A 22,291-nucleotide genomic window follows, 5' to 3' on the forward strand; every position below is an offset into this window, starting at 1 on the left:
GATATTGAGCCTAACTCATCTTTACAAGTTAATTAGTTATGTTCGTGTTGTCTTAGAAATGAATATTGGGCCTAACTCATCCTTACAAACTCGGCTTGTAAGGTGAGGATTGCCACTTGCTTATAAAATCTTGTCAACGCCCAACACTATTGGGATTGGTGCGTAGATATAAAGAGTGGGTGACCCGATAGCGGAAACCTGATAACAGGTGGCCCAACGGATAAAGGAGAGACTCCGATGTGAGACTTCTTAACACACCCCCTCACGCTCAGCACTATTGGGCTTGGTGCGTGGATATAAACGGTGGGTGACTCGATAGCGGAAACCTGATAACAGGTGGCCCAACAGATCAGTGAGAGACTCTGATACCATCTTAGAAATGGATATTAGGCCTAACTCATCCTTACAAAACCGGCTTGTAAGGTGAGGATTGCCACTTGCTTATAAACACTTGTTAAGGTCACCTCACAACCGATGTGAGACTTCTTAACATGTTGATGTTAGACCAAGCTTGATAGAGATGATAATCGGGACCATTACATACAACATAAAACAACCAAATCGGTTCTTTCACTAGTAGGATTAACTACTGCATCTAATGATTCGATAATGTCTTTATCAATTGAAAATAAAACATTGTTAATATTATTTTGTCTCTTTACTAGTGGCTATGCAAGTGCAATCATACTTTTTATCTTGTGTTGCAGGAATTTAAGCCACAATTTCTTAATTGGACCCATTGATGAAATATTTACTGACTTACATAATCTCAAAGAAATGTATGGCTTCTTCTCTTGGGTCTTTTGGTATTTACTGACTGGGTTTTGTGAAAATGAGATTAGCAAAATGCAGATGCTTTGACTATTGGTTGGTGGAGTGGAGGAACCCTAATGGCTACAGGTATCGGACTCCTAATGGCTACAACTAATCAATGTAATTATTATTTTTCAGTATAAGAGGAAGGATGATGAGATACACTTTTCATGTACTCTCTCCTTGATTTCTTAAATCCCAAAACGTTATTCATGTACTCTCCGAAATGATAACATCAAATAAATTAAATTAGACTAAAAAGTTGTCCTTCCTAATTAAAAAAAATTATGAGATATAAAACTAGATCCAAAACAAACCTGCAAAAATTACCTTTTTTTTTTCTTTTCTTTCTAACCTTGGGGTAGGGGTCCAAAAGTTGGCACAACAACATGAGTTAAACTTTTGTTTGGTCCTGTAATGGTTAATGAATGTGAGATTATGATACTCAGATACTCTACCATCTTAGTAACGACAAATGAAAGCTGCCTCAACAAAAGCAAACAACATATAAAGATAGTCTCTCTCTCTTTGCTGGTGCTTTATTCAATTATTTGCATTATTAATCAAAAATCATCTGAGTGACACTATATGGAATTTCCATTTTCCAATTCTTTTTATTTCCTCAATTATTATATAGTTTTGGAAATATAAATGTAAAAATATGATATTAAATAAGTCCAAATATCATTTATACATCTAAAAACATTTAAAAATTTTGGTAATGGATATTACCATGGAAGTCTCGCTCAGTTCGAGGCCACGTACGCACTAGTCTCTTTGAGTGAGCCTACCACATACACTGCTCTCTGCCAACATGGCCCAGCACAGTCAAGTCTCTCCTTTTCCATCCTCTTCCTAGTTCCTAGCTTCCACCTCCTCTTTTGTCTTTCACTCTCCCCATCTTAAATAATTGTCGCAAACTTACCTTTTTGTTATTTTGGCGTAAATTGAATATTTCCTATCGATAATTATAGAGATTAATTTCTCCAGCTTTGTAAAATTAAAATAGATAACAACTCTTCCTATGAATTTTAAGTTAAAAAAGACTGAACTCATAATATAGTTAAGTTAAAAAAGATTCACATCATCTCATCTAAGTGCTCTTGAGTAATTTGCCGTTAAGTCTTTTCATGAATGTCAATGTATAATTTTGACTAGGATTTTTAGTTATTTATTTTTAAAATTATAAAAATTTTGATATTTTAAAAATATTTGTTTTGAAGAGGTTGATATTTTAAAAATATTGATAGAGACATATCAAACATCATATATGCAAATCACTATGTTTGATCTAATGGTGAGAGATTTGAATAATATGTACGAGATCCTAGGTTCGATCATCATTTACAACATTGTAAACAAAAAAAAAATCATATATATGCCACTTTGTCATTATAATAAGCAAATTTTTTTTTGTTAGATTCATCAGAAAAATTCATCAGAAAACTGATATATCTAATCTAATTATAATATACTTCAAAATACTTAAATTTTTCAATAAACCTAAAAAAAACATTTTTTTTCTTATAATAATGACACACTATATTATAGACAAAGTATACTCCGTCCCAAATTATAAGGGAAAAAACTCTTTTTTTTTGTCCCAAATTATAAGAGAAAAAATCATTTTCAAGAATGTTTTTTTTCTTATTTTCATAAAATTAAATGCAAATTGCATTTAATTTCTTCTCTCTTTCATTTTCTCAATAAACAACAACCAATAAAAATTGTTTTTACAACTTCCTATACAACTTATTCCAAGAAAAACCCACAAAAACATAATTCAAATTCTCATGTTTTACTTTTTCTTAATAAGTGTGATTTTTTTATTTTCCCTTATAATTTGGGACGAGGAGTATCATTTTTCTAAGGATCTTGCGAGTGCTTTCGAGACATTTTTAAGCATTCCATATAATATATAAATTATTTATTTATAAAATGAAACATTTCAATTTTCAAAAATATACTTCACAGATTTTTATAAGACTTTCAGAAAAACTTACTACTATTATTTAAGTTGCTTAACGAGCTCTCAATGACTTCTCACACAACACTTCTTCTCTTATCAAAACTACAATGAACAGAATCTAGCTACCACTAAACATCACCAATGGACTCAGGCAACTCTTCTTCAGAAGAGTCTTCTCTAAATGGCTTAAAATTTGGCCAAAGAATCTATTTTGAAGACACGGCTCTTGCAAATGCTTCTTCTTCTTCTTCTGGTTCAACAAGTTCAAAGAAAGTAAGAAGTGTGTCAGTTCAACATTCTCAACCTCCTATGTGTCAAGTTCAAGGATGTAAGCTAGATCTGACTGATGCTAAAGCTTATTATTCTAGACATAAAGTTTGTTCCATGCATTCTAAATCTCCTACTGTCACTGTTTCTGGTCTTCAACAAAGGTTTTGTCAACAGTGTAGCAGGTCTTTACCTTTCTAACCTAACTCTTCTTCTTCTTTTTTCTGTAATTTGTATGCTAAGGACATTAGGCTCTTTTTCCTTTTCTCTATTTTTTTTATTTAATATATTTATTTATTCCTTTGGTCTCTGAGTTTTATTGTAGGTGTAGTAGTGTAGGTTTGAATGGATGTTATTCTGTTTGGTCGGTTCATATATAGTAGCTTTTATTTAGCTTATTAATTTATTAATAATTAATAATGCTCTTATTGGAGTTGTTTTAGAACTTTTAATCATATTTTTGCTTTTGTCAACAGTGTTTTCCTTTACAGTGAATTTGATTCTTTTCATTTGTTTTTTTGAAACTGAGAATTGATTCTTGCACTTTAGGTGTGTTAGATTATAGTATTTAATTGATTCCTGCACTTCAGGTGTGTTAGGTGTATATTTAATAATAATTATTTTACTAATCATAAGTTTTTTTTTTTTTTTAAGCTTATTGGGAGATTCTTGGAAACAGATAACTAAATAGATAACTCAATTGATTCTTGGAGTAATTTTTTTTCTATAAATTTTACATGTGTTGTTTATGTTCTGGTTTAGGATGGTGAGTGAGGACTTATGTTATTAACTCTTAAGGCGGTTGCATTGTTATTACAATGGTGAGTTTGAGAGTGGTTGCATCATGCTATTTTGTGATTGTTAAGAAGTTTCACATTGGTTGCGAGATGACCTCAATATATGTTTATAAAGTAGGGGTTGCGTTAGACCCAACTCTCAATTTGGATTATGTTATGAACTTTTGAGTAGCTGCAATAGCTTTCTGGTGCTTGTTCCAAAAGTAATTTAAATTTGTTTGGATTTACTTATTTGAGTTTATCTACTATAATATAAACACTAGTAAGATTGTTTGGGAAAACTTATGGAAACAACTTATGCCATGTTCATAAGTTGTTTTTTACTTTTTAGCTTATTTTCATAAGCTCTCTAAGATAACTTATGAAAAGTGCAAACAACTTATAGCTTATATGGTGTTCAAAAAACCTTATAGCTTATATGCAAACAACTTGACTTCATTTTATCTTTTGTTATAAAAATAGCTTATACACATATTCACTTATATGATAAGCGCATAATTAAGCTGTTTATTCAAACATGACTTTGTGTCAGTTTTGAGCTTATGGCTCATACAATAACCCTTGTATTTTGGTCTATACATGTTAGTGGTTCCTTAAATCTTATCAATGATTTATAAATCGATTTAGTTAGGAATTCCATCTCATTTGTATCTGTAGTTAATGAGAAGTAAGAGATTCTTCGAATTGCATCCAATTTTCCGGTACCAACAGCATGACATGATACTATTACTAGTAAACAATAGACTTGTTATCTCAAATATTGGCCTTTGGTATGCTTGTGTGCATTCATCTATGTTACACATAAATTGGTATGATTATATATTAGAAATACTAATATCGATTTTCATAGCCTTGACCAGATTTCATCAGCTTGCTGAATTTGATCAAGGAAAAAGAAGTTGCCGCAGACGACTAGCTGGTCATAACGAGCGTCGTAGAAAGCCTCCACCCAACTCTCTCTTAACCTCACGTTTTGCCAGACTTTCTTCATCTGTTTTTGGTTAGAAACTATATATCAGTAAAATACCAATTTCAAATCCCTCTACTTTGTTTCCCATTGTTGATTTTTCATCTTTCACTATTTCTGGCATATTAAACCAACTCAAATATTTGACATTTTTATCAACAGATAACAGCGGCAGAGGTGGCAGCTTCCTGATGGAATTTGATTCACACCAAAAACTTAGTCTGAAAAATGCACTTCCATCACATGGAAATCAAACCACAACACTCGGTTGGCCTTGGCCGGATAACTCGGAGTCGCCATCTGACAACCTTTTCTTGCAAGGTTCAGTGGGCGGGACAAGCTTTGCTGGTGTGAGGCATCCTCCCGAGGAAAATTACACTGGAGTCACAGATTCAAGCTGTGCTCTCTCTCTTCTGTCAAATCAAACATGGGGTTCCTCAGCAACAAGTCACGAATTGAATAACATGCTGAGTTTCAATAATGGGACACCTATGACACAACTTGCTACATCATCTCCTGGTTTAGCCATGCATCAACTTCCGAACAGTTCATGCTGTTTCAAGGACATTGATCATGGTAACCTTTCACATGAGGCTGTCCCTGATCTTGTTTCAGGTCATATTTCGCAGCCTCTCGATAGCCAACTTCGCGGTGAGCTTGATGTAGAACACTCCAGGGCCTATGAATCTTCGCAATGGTCACTGTAATGCACTTGTTTGCTGTCAGGTTTGTAACATGTTTCACAAATATTGGAACTCAGGAAATATGAAGTGAACTAGGGCATGCTTGGTTATTTGCTAGATTGATACTATTGCTTGTTTTGGTTTGTTTAAACTTATAGGTAAGGTTGGTTAGCCTTGCTTTACTCGCGAACTTTCGATCATTTTTGGTGGAGAACAACCACTTTGTGGCATCTCTTGTTTCCCTCTCAAATCTAGTTTATCTTTATTTTAACTTTTAATTTCGAGATCAATTTAAAAAAGAAAAGTGAAAAATGATTACAATTATGTTTGAAAGATGTCCATTGTTGTTGGATGAGTCCATTACATGTAATCAAACTACATAGAATATTTTTCAACGTGAGATTTCTGACACATACTCCATCACTTTTATCTTCTTTAGACTAAGTGTCAAGTCAAACCAATGTGCAGCAATGAAAATTATTCCATGCTTCAAGTTCAAATGAACACAATCCATGGTGTAAGGAATCTTTGTAATTGGAATCTTGAATAGAATGTTTTCAAACATACCCTCTTCATTCTCAATTATTATAAAGTAAAAGTAACCAACTTCACTCACACTTCTTTTGGGTGTAAATAATCTATCATTCACAAGCAAGCAATTCGAGTCGTATGAAATGAAATCTAAATGAGTGACAATTTTTTTTTAAGAATAATTGCATTTCTTAAACTAGTATTTCTTTTCATTTTTCATTTTATTGAAGAGTATTTTGAGAATTATAGATTAAAATACAATCAAATCAGATTTTTTTTACTAAAAATAAAAGATATTCATTCGTTCAAATTTAAAGAGTATGCAATATAAATTCAAATTCGCTAAAAACAAAAAGAATGAATCTGCGAACAAACTCACAACTCATAAAACGGCAAATTACATAAGCTTACGAATATGACTATATTGAAGTGTCTGGAATGTTCATGCCTCCAAATTTGTAGCGTTGATGACACAAAAGTCGACATTGAAATATGAATTTGCACTTGATCGAAACTAATCCTTCAACTTGAAACAAACGAACACCGCACAAAGACAGGATGACAAAATACACCGCACAACGACGGGACAACACCGCACAAAGACGAGACAACAAAATACACAAAAACAAACAAATATGTGAAAATCACACTTATTTAATATAACGAGAAAAAAAAAACAATTTGGAGGGGTGATTTTAGGTCAAGACGAAATCACCCCTCTTTGATAAACTAAGAAGAAGAAAAGGAAAAAGTGGTGACGGGTAGGGTTAGAAGAGGAGGGAAAAAAGGAGAGAAAAAACATCCATACAATCAAATCAGTTAGATTTTGCTTTTTCCCCATTTCAGACCAGAGTAGTATAAAATAAAATAAATGGATCATTATCGTAAATTTTAAAGATTTAATTGCATTTTCAATCCTCATATTTTCATCATTTTGTGAAATTGGTCCTCCTATTTTAAAGGTTTACAATTTTATCAATGCTGGTATTTTTTCATCATCAAATCATATACAATGTTATTTCAAATATATCACATCAATTTTTTAGTTCAAAAAACTACGCTATGATGTAGGGACCAATGACCAAAACTTTCGGTGCAAATGCAAAAAAAAAGACCAAAACTTTCAAATTTTAAAATATGAAGACCGAATCTACAAAACAGAGAAAATAGAAGATCAAAAAAGTGCAATTATGTCAATTTTAAACATAGTGAATTTTCTAAAATACTATATGAACCAGTAACTCAATCCTCGATGAATGGGCCCGCAAAGCTAATCAACAAAAAGCCCAAACCAATTTCAGTAACAATAATAAAACCCAGTAGGTTATTGTTTCGCGCCAAAACGAACCAAACGTTGAGTCTTCTTCATCCTTCATAACGAACTCAGTTACGTGGACCCCACCTCGCCGGAAAATAACTCTGGTCACCGCTAAAACACCATTCTCACCGTCACAGTTTCTTTCATTGCTCCAATCTTGATTCTATTCCGTTCAATTCCTCTCTCCGCAAGAAACAACACATTGTAATTTCACATTTTTCTCTCAACTAAAAAAATCGACGAAAAGCCAAGAAAATTCACTCATGCAATTTCTCTCTGTTTTGCAGGAAAAGATTCGCTAACGGTTCGTTCCAATTCTCCAGGAAAATGATTCGCAGCTTCCTTTACGTGGTTCTCAATCTCGTTGTCTTCTTGTCAATTTTCATTTCTCAGAGCTTGGCGTTAACTCGTTCACCCGAAGGTAACTCGTTGAATCTTAATTCTTTCAGTAGCTTCGCATTTCAATAGCTTCATGCATCTGGTTGATGGTTCTTGGTTACTGAAATTTTTATATATATTGTTCAATTTTGTTGTTATTCTGAAATTATGATCCATTTAACTTGATGATGTGTATGAATTGGTTTTTTCCCCTCTTTCAGTAAACCCTAATTCTGACTTTTTCATATATTTCTTGTGATTTTTTCGGATGAACAGTTTGGGCTCTACAAGATCTATACAGGTCCTTGAACTACTCAGAGGCGCTTCGAGGATGGAATGGTAGTGATCCTTGTGAGGAGTCTTGGACAGGTGTTGCTTGTTCTGGATCATCGGTTATTCAACTGTAATGTACCAACCTAGTGATCATGTTTCCTACTTCGATGTTGTTTAGATAATCAACTTAATTAAGCATTTATTATAGCATAAGTGTTTATGTATAAATTATTTATAGTATAATAAAGTTAAAATGTAGTCAAACTATTTTCATATGTTATATGTTTTCCTCAAGAGCTTATGGAAATAAGCTGAAAACAACTTATGAACATGTCATAAACTGTTTTCATTAGGTCTGCCAAACAGTTTCAAAAGTGCTTATTATACACGTAGATATCCTCAAATTAGTCAATCCAAACAGACTTTTAGAACATAATGAATTTGATAATTGTTAGCCATGTTCTATGTCAAAATGCAGAAAAATTCAAGGGTTAAACCTCACTGGGAGTCTGTGCAGGCTTTATAATCTACGAAATTTGAAGCTGCTGTGAGTGTTTGTAATTTTGTATGACATTAGTATTAGATTCTTATCAGGACATTTGAATTTTAATATATGCTATTAACTAACTTGCTTCCATATTCTGGTTTTCTTTGTAGTGATGTCAGTTCTAATAACATAGTGGGCGAATTACCATTTGGTTTACCCCCCAATGTCACTCATATGTAAGGCAATATTCTTCTAATCTTTGTTTGCTGCAGGACTTTGCACTTGTTGATAGGCATACCTGTATGCTCAGCACTGTATTGTTCTTGTGATTATTTGATTGCAGAAAAAATGCTTGCTTTCTTGCAACTAATTGAACTAAAACATCCCACATGCAACTTAATTCTTTGGAGATGTAATGTAAAATTTCTTGAAATTCAGTCCTTGATTTAAATTATATACATGTTTTGGTCTATAAATTATTTAAACTCATTTCATGTTATACCTATAAATTCAGTCCTTGCTTGAAATTCTCTCCTCCAAGGGTTTCCCCTTCACAATACAGTTGCTACTCTATTCACAAACTTTGCAATATTCAAATGATACCCCTCTAACTCAATAAGCATCCCTATTATACAAATACTTCTCCAACTAACCAAACAACTAACTAATTTTCTATATTCTATATCCTAACACTAACAGTTATACACAAAATTTAAGTATATTTCTAAGGACCAGAATACCAGTTAATTAGTTATGTTCATGTTGATTTTAGACCAAGTTTGATAGAGATGATAATTGAAAATGATTCCATAATGTCTTTATCAATTGAAAAACAAATCGTTTCTTTCACTAGTTGGATTGTCTCTTTGCTAGTGACTACTGCATCTAATGATATATTATAAATTTATAATGATTGAGCTTTACTAGTGGCTATGCAAGTGCAATCATCATTTTTATCTTTTGTTGCAGGAATTTAAGCCACAATTTCTTAATTGGACCCATTGGTGACATATTTACTGGCTTAGATAATCTCAAAGAAATGTATGACTTCTTCTCTTGGGTCTTTTGGTATTTACTGACTGGGTTTTGTGAAAATGAGATTAACAAAATTCAGATGCTTTGACTGTTTTGTTCAAATTTCATCAAATCGAACCTCACGAAGGGTGATTTCCTTTCTTCAGGGACCTTTCATACAATAATTTGTCGGGAGATCTACCAAGATCATTTGGTTCCTTGACAAACCTTGCTAGATTGTAAATTTCTTCTTTCTTATGCCTAATTTTCTCTAAACTTGATTTATGTATCATCATATACTCAACCTTCAAAGGAAGAACATTTCCTTATAGGGGTCTGTCGGTTGATATGAAAATTGGTGCTTATTTGCAGGTTCTTGCAGAATAACACATTCACTGGATCAGTCACCTACCTGTCTGAACTTCCACTTACAGATTTGTAGGATTATCTCTAACATTTTCCCAATATACATTTACAGTTCTACTATTTGCTTATTTGTCTGTGTTGCCAGGAACATTCAAGATAATCTGTTCAGTGGCCTTCTTCCACATCATTTTTCGTACATAAAAAATTTATGGTTAGTGACAACTATTACGAGTTTGATCACCATATTTTATTGCATCAAAAGATAGTAATCATTCACTTCTACCCTAAAATAGGATTGGTGGGAATAAATTCCATGCAACGGACAACTCTCCTCCATGGACTTCTCCTGTAGAGACATTTTCAGTGGAGCATAATATTAGTCCCCCACGCCCACCCACAACTAATACAAATGCCATCAAGAACTATGCTCCTCCCAAAGTAAGTGAGCACAAGCATAAGAAGAAACAATTAGGTCCTGGAGGAATTGCTTTTATGGTTGGTGGAGGAACACTAGTGGCTACAGGTATCGGACTCCTTGTTGCAATCCATTTGAACAAACTGCGTGCTCAAAGCCAGAACTTGAATCACTCTGAAAGCAATGACATCTCTTTGCATTCTCATCCAACCAGTGCAAGCATAGGTAATTCATACAGAAAAGCATATGAATTGTGAGGCATGCTATAATCTATATCTTGTTTTTTCATTTTTCCAGAGGGGACCTTGAGAAAATCTTAAAAAACAATATGAATTTGATATTGTATCGAAAATTCACTTATTGTATGTAATAATCAAGTAGTTAATAGCCACGTCTCTAGGTTAGGATGCCATTAGTATTTCTGTTAATTCATTTTCTAATGCTAATCATGCTCTCTTTTTTCCCCTTTGATGATAGTGGTCTCTTCTTCTGAACTAGATGACGTGCCACTACTCCCACCTGTCGACGTTGCACCTCTTTTGGGTCCAATGAGATTTCTGTACCCGCGCCATAACAATGTGGAGGAAGCATCGAGAAGAAGTTTTTCCAAAAGAGTCAGATCCAATGGAAGGACAAAAATCTATACCATAGGGGAGCTTCAGCTAGCTACTAACTACTTCAATGAAGGCAACCTTCTGGGAGAGGGATCTCTTGGTCCTGTTTACAAAGCTAAATTTCCTGATGGCAAAGTACAATCTTAAGCTATTTTTCAAGTACTGAAATTTTCTTTTTATCACGTTTAGGTTTCAAATTAAGTAACATTTTTTTTTCTTTTTGTTGAAGATTTTGGCCGTAAAGATCATAAACATGGCGGGTTTGTCTTATAGAGAAGAGGAAAAGTTCTTGGATGTCATTTGCACGGCTTCCAAATTGAAGCACCCCAACATCATACAACTCAATGGTTACTGTTTAGAACACGGAGAGCATCTTCTTGTTTATGATTACTTTGGAAATCTAACTCTATACGATGCTCTTCATGGTGGAGCATGTGAACCACTATCGTGGGTCCAACGTCTTCAGATTGCTCTAGCTGTTGCTCAGGCTCTGGAGTGAGTTCCATTCCACCACTCAACTTTCTAGGATTGTTCATACGAAAGTAGAATCATAGTTAATACTATCTTGACTTAAAAATTCATTGAAATGTTTTCAGCTACTTGCACTCGGCATGCTGCCCTCCTGTGGCCCATGGTAACTTGAAGGCAGCCAATGTTCTACTGGATGAAAATTTGATGCCTCATATTTGTGACAGTAGCTTGGCTATTTTGAGACCACTGGTGAAGAGCAATCAAGTTAAAATTCCAGTAAGTCATTGATAAGGTTCTAGTGGCTAAAGTTATAACTGGCATTCAGCAATAGTCTTACTACCAGAAACTCATTGACGCAATAGTCTTACTACCAGAAACTCATTGACAGATAACTATTGTATATGCTCACCGTTGCTTTTATTTTATCTTTTGGGTGGTTTTAAGTTCTTATTCTAATTCATAACTTACCCCAATTGAAATGTTTTGGCATAAGCTTGAAGATGAAAGTTTTCCTTGTTCTTCAATAACTGTTAACTGTATATTTCAGGAAGGGGGTAACAATTTTTTAGGTACAATAGCTATGAATGTGAGAGTAAGAAAAGTATGGGTTGATTGTTGAACGAATTATAAATTCAATTCAAATGAAGTTAATAGAAACTAAAATGGTAAGAGTGAAACTTATTTAAGCCAACGCAATTAAACCTCAATCAATGTTAGAAATCAGCTGTTGCAAACTGATTCAGAAGCTTCACAATGAAATGATCTTCTTAAATATGCTCATTTAGATTATTATTATTGGAGACAGGCTACTGATCAATTTGGTGACTATTGGAAACAGGCTACTGAGACTACAATTGCAGAGAGAGGCTATATTCCACCTGACCATGGCCAGACAGGATTCAGCAGAAGGAGAGATGTCTTTGCCTTTGGGGTATTGCTTATGGAATTGTTAACAGGAAGGAAACCTTTCGATGGGTATGATTTTGATCCATGTTGTGGCCTCTCTTCTCTTATACTATTTTTCTGACCACGTATACAAGTGTAGTTTGATTGAATGATGGCTATACTGTTTTCTTTCAATACATTACAGTGCCAGACCAAGGGAGGAGCAATATCTGGTGAAATGGGCTTCCCCTAGGCTTTGTGAAAGCACGAGTTTGGAAAAGATAGTGGATCCCAGTATGAAAACAACATTTTCATCCAAGGTTCTTTCTCATTATGCTGATATCATCTACCTCTGTATACAGGTATTACTATTAACACCTAATGTTATAATTCAAACTCATTAAGAAATTGAAAAACTCAACCCAATGATTGTGTCTTTTGTACAGCCTTCGAAACAACACCGTCCCTCAATGTCTGAAGTTGTGAGCTCTCTTATATCTTTTTCCCAAAACTTCAACTTTGCAAAGAGCGGTGTAGCAGATGCTACTGAACTTTTAGAGAAGTCTTTCCGTTCAGCCAACACAGGCTTCATAAGTTCGCCAACAGCGAGCCACCTATCAGCCTGATGTACAACATATGTGTGCAACATAGAAGCAAACTGGTTGACATTAACAAGCTAGAAATTTGCAGTTAATGTTAGTTCTGGCTTCTTTTTTTTTGTAAATATCCATCTGTGCAGTCCTAATACATGAGTTTTTCTTCTTTTGGAATAGCCCTACTAGACGATATTGCTTGCGTCTCCTGTGGAAGGAGAGAAAAACGAATCAATGAGCATTTTGTAATGTCTTTTTTTGGGTTGAATATGAAAGATATGATTTTAGTTCCACCTCAAATGAATAGGGAAGTGGCTTCTCAAGAAAATCGTTGTAGTAAATGAATGATAATTACAGTAATTTAGAAGTTCTAAAATATCAACACTATAAATAATTGGGATTTAACCGAGTGATTGATTAATGAATTTCTATTAGGACAAATTTTTTAAGAATCCAAGTTTGAGTTTTTTTGAGTAAAAATCTGAGTTTGAGTTATGGTTGTAATAACAACAATGGTCAGATTTTATTTATTTTTCGGTCAAGTAGCCTAGTGTCTAAAAAATTCATCTTAAAGGTGAATAAGTGAAGTGTCTCGGGTTCGAACACGGGTTTCTGCCTATATAATGCGATGTCCCTACCAATTGAGCTAAGCTCACAGAGACTTTTTCAGCCAAATTTTAGAGTAAAAAGTAAAATGAGCTTAGTTAATTTTCAAAAAGTGAGCTTAGTTCCTCAAATTTAAAAATTGGCAATTCAATCTAGTCACTTAAAAAATAAATTACCACCACAATTGTAAATATTTTATGTTTGTCTTGATGGAATAAAAGGACTATTTAAGGATAATAGGTCTTTTTTTTCTTCTTTTAACTCAAGATAATAAGACTTTGAATTTATCATTTCACACAAATATTTATGAGATTGTTTGAAAGAACTTATAAATTTTCTTTATTTTATCTTAAAAATTTATATCATAAGAAATATATGATGAATGCTTAAAAAAAATAAAAGAAATATATGATGTAGGCATTTATGCATTCATTTTGATTAATATTTTTGAAAATATTATGGTGGAATGACCAAATTACAGTATTAACATTATTTAATTTAAGATTTAAGATGGAATTATTACATTATGTCAACGAAAAAAAAATTAAGATGATATTATTACATATACCAAAATAAAAAAAAAGATGAAATTATTACTGTAATTTACCACTTCAACTCTACAATTTGAATAACATAAAATACTTATCTATCATAAAATAAAATTTGAGAGTAAAAGAAAAACAATTGCGAGCAAGTTGGAGAGGCAGCTCAGTATCGGCAAACGCAACGCTGCAAAGGGTGGAGGCAGCTCAGTAACCCAACCTATCTTGTTTGTTTCTCTTCTTCTCAATTTCAGGTATTATTATTATTATTCCACTAACCCTATCTTCTTCATCAACATCGGTATTGTTTTAGGGTTTTCATTTCATTCCCCTTTCAACAATGCTCTTCGATCTCAACTTTTTTTTATCACCATCGTTATTATTTCGTTGTCCCGTTTGCCGTTCCCCATTTTTTCCAATCTAGATTCACTATCAATCGGCTCTCAATCACCAAATCATGATCCATTTCTGCAATTTTTTCTAATTAAAAATCAAAGAAACTGAAATAATTTTCAATGTTTTATTTTATTTTTTGGATTTTGTGATTTCAATTTGGAATTCATTTCTATTAAATTGTTCTTGTTACTCAAAGTTAACATTTGTTTTCTCTTTTCTGTTTTAGAGGTAAATAGTTGTGTTGTGTTGTGGTGTGAATATTGTTATGTAATGTAACTTTATCTTCTGACACGAGTAATTACTAATTAGTAATAGTGATTTGATCATTGATCAAACATTTAACCTTTTTATTATTCCTTTTGGGATTATTTTTTTTTTTGCTGTATGCAGAGATAATAATGGATCCCGCAGAACGTAGGTACTTGGAGGACGAGGATTCCTCACTCATGAAAACTTTTAAGGGTGCAACCACTGGTTTAGCTGCTGGCACTATCTGGGGTACTGTAGTTGCCACCTGGTATGATGTTCCTCGTGTGGAGAGAAGTATTGCTCTTCCTGGGCTGTTAAGAACTTTCAAGATGATGGGCAGCTATGGAGCCACCTTTGCTGCCATTGGAGGAGTCTACATAGGTGTGGAACAGTTGGTTCAGAACTATAGGATGAAGAGGGATCTTGTAAACGGTGCTGTTGGTGGATTTGTTGCTGGTGCAACTATTCTGGGTTACCGAGGTATCCCTTTCATCAAATAATTATCTGAGAATTTGCATATTTTGGTATATAGAGACTTTGACATATTGCTACTGTTGTTAAGCAGACCGAATATTTTGTGTGTTATAATGGTGTTCAATCGATGCTTTGTATATTGTTTCCTTAATATAATTCAGAAATGGTAGTGGATTAGATTAAGCATCATATGAGGAAGGAGTTGATCCAGTTCATTTTGAAAAATTAGTGTCTTGTGTGAGAATGAGTAATTTCTAGGGTAAAAAAGGTTAACGGACTGGTTTCAGGAATCAAGTAGCAAACCCGGCCAGTAGTCGTCAGATCATAAAATCGTCGGATCCTACGATCTAACTCACGATCTTTAACAACAATGTTCCCAACTATAAAATATATTTCTGCTGTACTGATTGGCCAATGACACTATAAAATATATTTCTGCTATACTGAATACTGATTATCCCATGACACTAAGAAATATATTTCTGATGTATATTGGCCCATATGACAAGTGGGCTTCCAATCCATGTCTAGAAGAGAAAGAAGAAACTTAATTGGATGTACTGAATAATGATATAGGGAAAGATATATGGGAATAGGAACTCAATTAGAGAAGTGGAGGGATGTAACACAATGGGTAGCTGCTTTAAAGGGATTAGTGATGGAGAGGCTGGGATCATGCAAGGAAACATGATAGTGTGGGGAGCAGGGGGGAATCCATTGGGGTGGAAGAGAGTTTGCTTGTACCATATAGTATGGCGAGAGCATTTGATTTCTCTGTATTCTTATATATCTAGTTATTAGTTCCCTATATTTCATTGCTGTTGTGTTCTGTAAATGGGAGCTTGCTCCCAGAGTTATTTCCATAATACTTTGTTAAACACTAGATTTTATCATATTCAGTTAGTGCAACAGTAATAGAGTTCTCTCAGATTCTCTGAATTCTCTCTGAATATTTTCCTTTGTTTTCTTTCTTTCTTGCAAACTGCTTAATTTTTAGTCCTTATACCCATTTTTCAGTTCTTGATAATTTTCAGGAAAAACTGAAACCCTAATAGAAATGGGTGATACTATATAAGTGTGAGTTCTTCCATCAACGCTTTCAGGTTTTCAGCAGTTTTGCTGAGCCAAAAGAGCAGGGCAGTGATTAGAAAGAGAGAGGCCTCGAGTGGGAATACCCAATTCCATAGATAGATATATAGATAGATATAATTGGTTCTCTCAACCAAGAAGCTAATTGTCAAAAAAAAAAAAAAAATACTAAGAAGCTTAGAACTTGATGGTGCCGCCAACCCGTTTTCACCAAAGGGGTTTGGCTCTGGTATCTCAGGTTCTGTCTTCGTCTCTTCTTTTTCTCTTTCTCTTTTTCTTACCGTCCCTTATATTGAATTGGGTTTTCCTACCGTGACAGAGCTTTCATAATTTACACTTGATATGAGCCCTACACTCATCTGTTTTCTTCTAAGTATGAAATTATTGTTTAGATTATTATGAGTACTTTTATTTCCTTCGTTTTCCTTCTCTTTCTTGCAAACTGCTTAGTTCCATTGATATATGTCAGGGAAGAATTCTATAATTACCTTAATTGTGCATCTTTGGCTAGCAAGAAATTATCAAATTGTGGTTGTGTTTGTGTTTCTATGTATACTATAGGAGGAGGTAATCAATCTTGTCATCCATAGTCATTGTGTCAAGTCTTATGCCATTTAAGGAAGACATAGAACCTAGAAGGCTAGTTGAATTAATGCAACCTGACTTTTTTTTTTGACACAAATGCAACCTGACTTTTATATTGACATTGTGTGCTCTTTTATTGTCAGTCAAGGATCCTTGTATTTGGAGGTATTTCGTCCTAAAAGAGAAGCTATGAGTTATTTCCTGAATTGCTTTTGTTCAATTGTACTTGGTTCATTGGTTGTTAGCATTATGCTCTAGTAAGAACTTGAAATAAATATGTTTGGGACTAGGAGGAGGTAAGCCGTGTTGGCATGCAGAGGATCACTTTTAGTTTTATTCCGTTATGTGACAAATTATAATTTATTAATAAAAATGTTGAAACGGTGATTTGAGATAAATTTCCTTTCTTGTTAGAAGTAAGCATTATTGAACTTTAGTTCATGTATTGCAGGATTCCTGTCTCCTAATATGTTTCGTGTGTGTTAATCTTTGCTTTTGTTTTTCTGTTTGTATAGACCCGTTCTGCAAGTTTCTTCAGTTATTTGTGTAAGCTCTATAAATGATGCAGGGAGTTTATTGCATTATATCTGACTGTTTGCTGTTGATTATACTGTAGGAAGGAGCATCTCAACCGCAATTTCTGCCGGATCAGCATTGGCATTCACATCTGCAGTCCTTGATTTTGGCGGCCAGACATTAAAACATGATGAGGGGAGGGAGTATGCTGCGTTAACTACAAAGAAAAGATCCAGTAACGATGCATAATTATTAATTAATACACCTTTATGACCAAAGACATTTTTCAAGTTGATTGGAGAGAGTGAATCACTCTTTGTTGAGCCAGTTGTTTGTTGAGTTGGAATTACATAGTACGATGTCATTCCATATTTTCTTTTGTAAGTTGTTGCTGAACTGGTTGAATTCAAATAAATGTACTACTGTGTTAATTTCGTACTGGTAGAACTAGGGGTTGAACTCAAATAAATGTACTATTATGTGTTAATTCCTTATATTACCAAATAGTCAACATTCTTCCTTGGGCTGAATTGATGAATACTATACACGAAGCTGACACGCGGTAGAGCTAGGGGTTATAGCTTTTAAAGTCTCAGCACGAGTCTGGGTCGTGTATATGATATCTGAAGTCTTGAGTGACGCTGATAATGCACACAACGATTGCTGGCACATGATTTTCCTCTTCTACCATACATACATGATGTGAAGAATTTAAGATTCACTTTTAACAGAGAGAAAGAGATGAAACATATTACTGGATTAAGAAATCTGGAGAATTAAGTAGTTTTATATCAATGTGTGTTCAATCTGAGGTTTTTATACAGGAACACAATAATTTAGTTGTAAAAAGTAACCAACTCAACTCTAATCAACTAAGCAAATTCTCTATTTATACTAGTCTCACACCCGTGCGATGCACAGGTGTTATGCGATATTTTATATTATAATGTTGAAAAATCATTCGTATAAATTGAAACAATAAGTATTATGAAAATTATAATAATAACATCAATAAAAACAAAATAATAATAATAAAGTGATGTTCCTTAAAAAAATAAATAATAAAGTGATGTAAATATAAGATAGATATTAAAGATGTGTTTATACATTTCGAAAAGATTACAATGGATCCTATTGCATCTACCAAAATAAGTTGGTAATCCATAAATTGTCATGTCACTATGAAAACGATTTATGGTCATACTCTTACACTGTGGTTAGATTAGTGGTTGCACAACTATCTAGGAATTATATATATCGATGCTTATACATTTAAAAAACTTATTTATACATCAGATTTGAAGTTACTTTGGTATCTTCTTCATTAACATTGATTAGCAATATCTTTAACTCATTCTTCAAAATAACTATGGAAATGACAACATATAATTGACCATGGAAAACAATCGATGTTGAAACATAAGTTTTTATTTATATTATAAATCTCATTGGAGGATTCTGAGTTGGATAAACTACTTTATTATCTCTTACCAAAAAACTACTCTATTATCGAATTTGACATTTATATTAATTTGAAACTTATTGGAGCAAAAATAAACCAACTTAACTCATACTCAAATATCGAATATGATAAAAATCATACAGGGCATAACAACCATTAGTAAACTTTATTTTATCTATTTTTTTTACTAACATTAGAAAGTAGTCCTGACAATCGACCAACTCCTTATATTTACAAAGATTGGACAAAAGATTATTAGCAAAAACATTAACCTTTTTGAAAAAAAAACAATAAAATACAGAAAATAATAAAATGAACAAAAAAATGTAAATGAATAATAACCCAAAATAATAATAATAATAATAATAATAATAATAATAATTATTATTATTATTATAATTAGTACCCCACATTAAATGAATGTAAGTGGATGATATGACTAAATGAAAAGTTTTCATTGGTTTGTGGATTAGGGTTTAGATAGACAATTCCACAACTATCTAGGATTTATATATATAGATTGAGTGTATATTAAAAAGTCATAAGTTTATAAATGTAGAATATGAAAAGTATAGAGATGAAATAATAAAATAATAATAAATAATAATAATAATAATAATAATAATAATAATAATAATAATAATAATAATATAAGTAGAAATGATGTGGCATTGTAGAGTGGTTTATTTGGATTTAAATGGATGATGTGGCTAAATGAAACAATTTAATTGGTTTAAGTGGATTAGAGTTAGGAGAACTATTTAGGAATTATATATACAAATAATCCGGTGTTTTAAAAACTAAATTTTCAATCGATTATTTCTGTTAATTCATATTCACCTCCCCCTATAGAGTGAGAATAACAAAGAATGATGATTGAATTGTTACATTTTAAAATTTTGGCAACCCCAAAAAATTCAAAGTTTATTTTTCAAGTTTTATACATAATGTGATGTGATATAAATTAAAACAATGTTTCAATTAAAAATCTTTGTCAAATCTGTGTTATCCAAATGATATGTTGAGCTAGATACACAAGACGTCATGAAGCGGCTATATATCCACTTGTATCATAGTTGCCACGTGGCATGAATCCATTGCTGATCTCAAATTTCATGGCCCACTAAATGAAACTAATGGGTAAAGTGTGTTAAGCTTTGAAAGCCTAATTCACAGAAAGATAAGAATGATAAACATACATTCTCACAACAATGGCAGGAACTGCTATCTACACCTCCTGGTAACAACACAACTCTTTCATTTGATTTTTTTTCTATAACATGTTTATTTGTAGAATATTAACAATGAAGTTTAAGTAAAAAAAATCATTTTGTTAATGTTTTTGAACATGATTGTGAGTTATTAAGGTTGTGTTTTCAGCAACTTAGGGAGATGTAGGTTGGTATTAAAAACTCACAATGGAAGGAGCATGCAAGGGAAGCTAGCATCTCAATGTCAAATGAGAAGGAACTTTACAGTAAAAGCAGAAGTGAGGTTTGTAACAGCTGATGATGCTAAGGAACTTGTAGCAGTAGATGGATATAATGTTCTTGATGTGAGGGACATATCTCAGTTTGAACGAGCACACATTAAAACATGTTATCATGTCCCTCTTTTTGTTGAAAATACTGACAATGATCCTGGTATGGAATTTTTCCTTCCAAAATTATTTATACTATTATGCATATTTTTATTTGATTTTTTCATCTTAGTCATTGAAAATGTAGGATTAGACAGATTGGTTTATAAATTTAACAAAAAAAATGTCCCTGTGAGCTTAGTTCAATTGGTAGGATATCGCAATATATGTGCAGGAGCCGGGGTTCGAACCCCGGACACTCCTAGCCACTAGGCTACATGAAAATCTTTAATCATATTTGTCCCTTCGGGACAATTTCAATGACCATTCCAGATGGACTAATGTGATGAAGGATTTTCGATTTCAGGGATCATTTTGAAATTTTGTTGATTTTAGATGCAAATTGTTTGATTCCTACAATTTCAAGTCCTAAAGTATTGACTCACTTTTTTTTAATACTTGATGGCATTTATTTTGTGTAGGTACATTCTTATTAAGGACTGTACACAATAATTTTTCTGGATTGTTCTTTGGGATACCATTCACTAGGCCAAATCCTGATTTTGTACAATCTGTCAAGAGTCAATTACAGCCTGAAACTAAACTTTTGATTGTATGTCAGGAAGGATTAAGGTTAGTTTATCATTTTCTACTCTATTTGACTGCTAATTATATATCCCAACTTTGGTTATTACTTATTCTTTATTATGATTAGTTTGCAAAATTACATTCTCTGAATATAACCAATCATTATGTATAGTCTAATAATGAGAGTTAAATGGGAAATTAAGATTACAAAACACATAATCCAAAAGAACAAAAGATAAAGGTTTTGTGTTACCATAAATGTGATCATATGGTCTAGTCTAGGTGGAAGAACCAAGAGTCAAAAAGAGCAACTAGGTAACACACATAGTAGGATTACCAGAAGAATGTAGGCAATATTGGACGAGGATAACTATTGTGATGCTCGATACCTTGGATAATCAGCAACTCCGTGCTGACAAGACGAGAGTGGTAGAATGCTACGATGGATGGCTGCATAGACAAATTGTTGTGAATTCTACTTATACCTTAATATAAGAATTGAAGATTGAATTTTTCCTTCTTTGTGAAGGTCGGCTGCAGCAGCAAATAAGTTAGAAGAAGCTGGTTTCCAAAATGTAGCATGCTTAACATCTGGACTTCAAACTGTGAAACCAGGTTTAGTTCATCATTCATTTATTTAACTTAGTTTTAAAGTTTCATCTTATCTGTTAGAATAAGCATTAGAATATATCCATTTTGTAGGAACATTTGAATCTGTTGGCAACACAGAGTTGCAGAATGCTGGCAAAGCTGGTTTGGTGCAAATTCAAGGAAAAATTTCAGCTGTTTTAGGAACCGTTCTTATTTGTAAGTTTTTCGATATCTTTTATAACAATTTCATGATGCTTTGTATTGATTTTTTGTGTTTTATGAAATTTTCAGGTGCATATTTATTCATTACATTCTTTCCTGATCAAGCTGAGAAGCTGTTCCAACTGGTCCCTGCAGGCTAAGACTAAAAGTTCCATTGATTAGTTGTTAGTTATTTTCCCCTCACATAATGCATGTTGCATTGAAATGTGAGATTAGAATTGAGGAACATAAAAATATGTGATTATGTGAATGAGGTGCCTTATTGAAGGGTTAATGTCATGTCAGTATGGTTATAATGGTGAAAACAAGATTGTTTATTTTCCATTATGCAAAGCAATATTGTTTTTGAAAAAGATTAAGCAAAGAATTGTCTACATCCATTTCCAATGTTTAAAAATTAGAATGTTCATTGACAAATCAGTTTTAAATGTTATTGGAAAAAAAACTTTAAGTGGATTCCATCTAAGAATATTAATTTAAGGCATTTCCTTTTCATTAAATATTTATGGACCCCAATTGTGCCCTTGTCATCAACCAGACATTGTAGTCTA

At 33.1% G+C, this 22,291-nt stretch overlaps 4 protein-coding genes across 4 annotated transcripts; all 4 read left to right on the plus strand.

Annotated features, from left to right (window-relative positions):
• Positions 1-2,669: 2,669 nt before the first annotated feature.
• On the plus strand, positions 2,670-5,726 carry LOC123888089 (squamosa promoter-binding-like protein 9). The gene is made up of 3 exons (XM_045937052.1): positions 2,670-3,234; positions 4,707-4,846; positions 4,976-5,726. The coding sequence occupies exons 1-3, from the start codon at positions 2,924-2,926 to the stop codon at positions 5,518-5,520; spliced, it is 996 nt and encodes a 331-aa protein (XP_045793008.1). The 5' UTR covers positions 2,670-2,923; the 3' UTR covers positions 5,521-5,726.
• A 1,925-nt stretch (positions 5,727-7,651) lies between these two features.
• On the plus strand, positions 7,652-13,018 carry LOC123889824 (protein STRUBBELIG-RECEPTOR FAMILY 2-like). The gene is made up of 15 exons (XM_045939326.1): positions 7,652-7,766; positions 8,000-8,126; positions 8,475-8,543; positions 8,654-8,719; positions 9,453-9,524; positions 9,665-9,736; positions 9,870-9,935; positions 10,009-10,074; positions 10,157-10,503; positions 10,756-11,027; positions 11,122-11,387; positions 11,489-11,639; positions 12,202-12,338; positions 12,454-12,610; positions 12,695-13,018. Exons 1-15 carry the CDS (start codon positions 7,673-7,675, stop codon positions 12,872-12,874), a joined length of 2,142 nt encoding a protein of 713 aa, XP_045795282.1. The 5' UTR covers positions 7,652-7,672; the 3' UTR covers positions 12,875-13,018.
• A 1,067-nt stretch (positions 13,019-14,085) lies between these two features.
• Positions 14,086-17,828, plus strand: LOC123891175 (outer envelope pore protein 16-3, chloroplastic/mitochondrial). Its single transcript, XM_045941016.1, has 3 exons — positions 14,086-14,243; positions 14,776-15,114; positions 17,399-17,828. The coding sequence occupies exons 2-3, from the start codon at positions 14,784-14,786 to the stop codon at positions 17,545-17,547; spliced, it is 480 nt and encodes a 159-aa protein (XP_045796972.1). The 5' UTR covers positions 14,086-14,243; positions 14,776-14,783; the 3' UTR covers positions 17,548-17,828.
• Positions 17,829-19,873: 2,045 nt separating this feature from the next.
• On the plus strand, positions 19,874-22,093 carry LOC123892425 (rhodanese-like domain-containing protein 9, chloroplastic). Its single transcript, XM_045942205.1, has 6 exons — positions 19,874-20,000; positions 20,141-20,403; positions 20,822-20,972; positions 21,457-21,542; positions 21,630-21,734; positions 21,810-22,093. The coding sequence occupies exons 1-6, from the start codon at positions 19,972-19,974 to the stop codon at positions 21,878-21,880; spliced, it is 705 nt and encodes a 234-aa protein (XP_045798161.1). The 5' UTR covers positions 19,874-19,971; the 3' UTR covers positions 21,881-22,093.
• The last annotated feature ends 198 nt before the right edge of the window (positions 22,094-22,291 follow it).

The sequence above is a fragment of the Trifolium pratense genome, linkage group LG6 (assembly GCF_020283565.1).
Source record: "Trifolium pratense cultivar HEN17-A07 linkage group LG6, ARS_RC_1.1, whole genome shotgun sequence".
In the NCBI taxonomy this organism is placed as follows: Eukaryota; Viridiplantae; Streptophyta; class Magnoliopsida; order Fabales; family Fabaceae; genus Trifolium; species Trifolium pratense.